General features: G+C 54.7%; 1 protein-coding gene across 2 annotated transcripts in view; it reads right to left on the bottom strand.

Annotated features, from left to right (window-relative positions):
• The window catches only part of P2RY2 (purinergic receptor P2Y2), a 7,905-nt gene that overhangs the window by 2,303 nt on the left and 1,824 nt on the right, over window positions 1–3,778 (bottom strand). The window contains exon 1 of one of the 2 annotated variants that reach the window (XM_035890185.1): window positions 1,761–3,721. The exons of the other annotated variant lie outside the window; for it this stretch is intronic. Within the exon in view, the coding sequence (XP_035746078.1) occupies window positions 1,761–1,858 (98 nt within the window). The 5' untranslated portion in view covers window positions 1,859–3,721. Of the gene's footprint in view, window positions 1–1,760; window positions 3,722–3,778 lie in introns of those variants that run through there. 2 annotated transcript variants of the gene reach the window in all.

Below are 3,778 nucleotides of genomic sequence, written 5' to 3'. Positions count from 1 at the left end.
GCTCTTCAGTGAGCAATCCTGAGAAATCCTCAGTTCCTTCTGGTAGAGCAAACACTACCACAACATCTGGAGGTCCCTGTAATCAACCCTTGACAAAGGGAGCGTGTTCTCCACCACAGAGGCTCTGCCTGGGTTGGCTGTTGATGACGATGATGATGATGGGTTTTTAATGGATTTAGTGTTGGGCTGATGGTGGCCATCTCACTGGTCCTGTTTCCTGGCCTTGAGACTCGCTCCTCCAGCATCACCACCACCAGAAAGGCTGCCCATGCTTGCGCAAAGCTGGTTTGTGCATGGGAATAACCAGTTGCGGCGAGAAAAATGGACTCGAAAGAGTCTCTGCCGTCACACAGAGTCTGGCACTGTCTGTGTCAGGAGGGACAAGGGTCCTTTTGTGCATCGGAGACAGCCCACGACCCAGCCGACACATGATCGCTCAGCAAGCCCATCCGCCAGGAATCAAATTAAAATGCATTTGCCTCCCTTCCCGTAAAAGAAGCTGGTTTGATCTCACTGCTGCACCCTGTTACGGGGGAGCCCACAGAAAGGGGGTTACAGGGCAATGACTCCAGGGCAGGAGCTCAGAGACCAGCAGCTACTGCAGAAGAAAAGGTTTGAGCAAAGGTGCCCCAGGAATGAGCACGTGGGATGTGCCCTGACCCAAATGTCACCATGATTTTTGTCGGGAAAGAGCAATAGCAGCCTTCTCAGCTGAATGGTTCGACTCTAAGTGGGTGCCGCCATGCTGCGGAATGGCGTGGGCATGCCCTTTCTTGCAAACAAGCACGGTTTTGGTGCAAAGCTATCCTGCACCTACCTCCGACTCAGATCCTGCAGGGAAGGAGGCAATGAGGGTCTCCTAGAAGCTGCCATCCTGGAGGATCTCTCACCAAATCAAAGCACTATGGCATTAGGAAGCACCTTGACAACTGAGAGCTGATGGAAAAGGCGGCAAGCGATGGCTCCAGCCCATGACATGGAGATAACTCCAGTCCTTGCTCCAGGGACTGGATCAAACAACCTGTCCAGATGTGGCACGGACATTATCCCTGCTGATGTTTCCCCCATTTTGCTGCTTTTCCCCATGGAGCAGACCGCAAGCAGCACTGGCTGAGGCTCATGCTTCCCAAGCACATGGGCAGAAACCACATGCATGCTCACGCTCTACCTAGTCTGCAACATCTGCAAAAAATCCAAATATAGCTTTGGGAACCACTCTGGGATGAACATGAGGAGCCAGGACTGATCTTCCTCTGTCCTGGCCCCAGGGTTTTGCTTTTCCTGCACCCGCTTCAGCTTTAGGTCCCGTCATCACCCTTCATCCTGCTTCCCTCAAGACCTTGGCAACGGGGTTGTCCCTGCAGATGGAGAGGGTTGACAGTGCTCGGGCAGATGGGAAAACACTTTCCAGCTGCCCTTCTCTCCAACTGCTTCCTTCCCACTGAGCTTTGCAGATCTGCAGCCAACGAGACAGAGGTTTCCCGCACACTTGGCAGGCGATTAAACGGGTCAGACAGGCCACCGTGACTGAGAGAAGCCACACAAGATGCCCTAAAAGGCACAGGGAAGGGTTACAGAGCTCCAAAGACTTCACCCTTGCACATGGTTTCTCCATGCCTTTACATCTCCATCTCCTCTGTCCCCTGCAGACAACCCATCACCCAGCTCTGAAGCACTGATGGGGGCAAGACCGCCGCATCTTCCAGCCCACCTTCCTGCAGGTCCTAGCTAGGAAACCCAACAAGGTGTTTGAAACCCACCCGTAAGCCAAGGTGGGGAATCTCCTCCAGCGTGCAGGGCAGCACGGGCTGCCCCAGGCCATGCTGTGGCCACGATGTGCCAAGATGCACATCTCCATCTTCAGGACGAGGAGCAAACAGGGCTCTCTGCTTGGCTTGAACGCGGTAATCGCAGAGCCAAAACCCCACTCACAAGGCAGCCTTGTCCTTGCTGTCGTGCTCTCCCTCCTTTTCCTTCTGGAAATGCAAAAGCCTTTCTTTTTTCTTTTTTTTTTTTCCCCTACTTTTGCCCAGAATCCGCAGGACAAAACCTGCTGTGTCTGTCGGGGCCATGGCTGCAGTCCACCCCCTCACCCCCAGCCCCGTTGCATCCGCAGTCAGCGAGCCGGAGAGGACACGGCCAGCCAAGGCGGGTGAAGGCACAAAAGCTGGCAGCTGCCCTTCCCTCTGCCTACGGGCCGGATGGCACGAACGCCAGCTCTTCCAGCGATGCATCGAGCCCCCGGGAGGGATGAGGGGAGGGAGGAAGCAACAGCGATCCCTGAGGATGCCAAGCAGGATAAATACTTCTATGACTGCCAAAAGCAAACCCACCACGATGCTTCAGTGAGGACCACCTGCATCCTCTTCATCATCTCTGCCAGCCCTTCCTGGGGTCATGGCAGGAGGTTTTTTTCCCTGGCCTCAAACGCAGGTGAGCATGCACAGCTTTTTGGGTGCCCTCCAGCCACCCATGCCCAGCAAGGGCATTGCCCCAACCAGCTTCCTCCAATGCTGGACCACGTGTTGGGTCTGGAACCTGGTCGCAACGGCTGGACCATCTTGCTCCTTGCAGCATGGCCTTGTTTATCCCATGGGACATTTTTTTTTTTCCCCAGAAAACAGGTACCATCAGCTGTAGTGGATGAAGACATCACGGGAGAGGAGCCCTGCCATGAGAGGAGCCCAGGCAGATCGGAGTTGCAATCCCGGCAGCCACGTGTCCTCAAATATATATACTCACAGGCATGTGCATGTGATGCCAGCATCCCAAACCACTCCTGTAACAGTATCTACCGCGGCCGGGCAGGGGGTATTTAGATGAGTTAATATGGGGAAGGAGGGGGCTGACATCGGAGAAGGTCACGGGCAGCTGAAGGATGGGCAGCACCCAGGGCCAGCACAGGGGGACCAGGAGTCGGACACACTGAGTAAAGGGCTTTAGTCCTGCATTCTGCCCCATTTTTCAGCATTCCCAGTGCCATCCCAGCTGTCACCATCCATCCCACAGTGTTTTGTGCTTGGGAACCGGCCAGCAGAAGCAAAGTCATGAAAGCAAACAAAGCGCAACCAAATCACGGCTGCGACGACGGCATTTTCGTAGGGGGGTGGTGTGATGATGTTTAATTGACCTTCCCAAATAATTAATGTGAATTAATTTACTGGCAGGACCTCACAGGCACAGCCCTTCATTCTGCTGGTGCAAAGCTCTGGGAAATCAAACCCGCGCGGTGCGGACACGCCAACGGTGACCACAGCTCCCACCGCTTTACGCCGGGGGTTGAAACCACGATCCCTTTACCGCATCTTCCCCACCGACTCCTTTGCAACAGACACAAGGGGAGCGTGGGTGTTTTCCCTCCCCTAATTTGTAGGCATTTAGTAGACTCATCAAAATCCTCACTCTGGATCAGGAACTACTCGAGACGCTGGGAAGCAAACGACCTGGCATCATTTTTCTCTCCTTTGGGACTGTGGTTGAAACCCTCAGTAACCAAAAGCAAACAGATGGCGTTTTCGGATGCTCCCAAGCCTGTCTGGTTGGGAGATGTGAGATGGGACCAGGCTGAAATCTGAGCCTGGCCAAACTGCCTGGTTTTCATCTGCCCTTTCCCTTTGGCTCCTTTCTGCCACGGTGACCTTCAGCGCCTTTCTCCTCCGGGCTGGCTCTGGCCACCAGTGTGGGCTGAGGACATCCCCAGCCATCCCCGCCTCACCGTCCGCATCGCTTCCCGGCGCTTCTCTCCCCTGATCCCAAGGCAAGACAGAATCATAGAATC

The sequence above is a fragment of the Egretta garzetta genome, unplaced genomic scaffold (assembly GCF_000687185.1).
Source record: "Egretta garzetta isolate BGI_Z169 unplaced genomic scaffold, ASM68718v1 scaffold232, whole genome shotgun sequence".
Lineage (NCBI taxonomy): Eukaryota > Metazoa > Chordata > Aves > Pelecaniformes > Ardeidae > Egretta > Egretta garzetta.
This window is presented reverse-complemented; position numbering and strand designations above follow the sequence as displayed.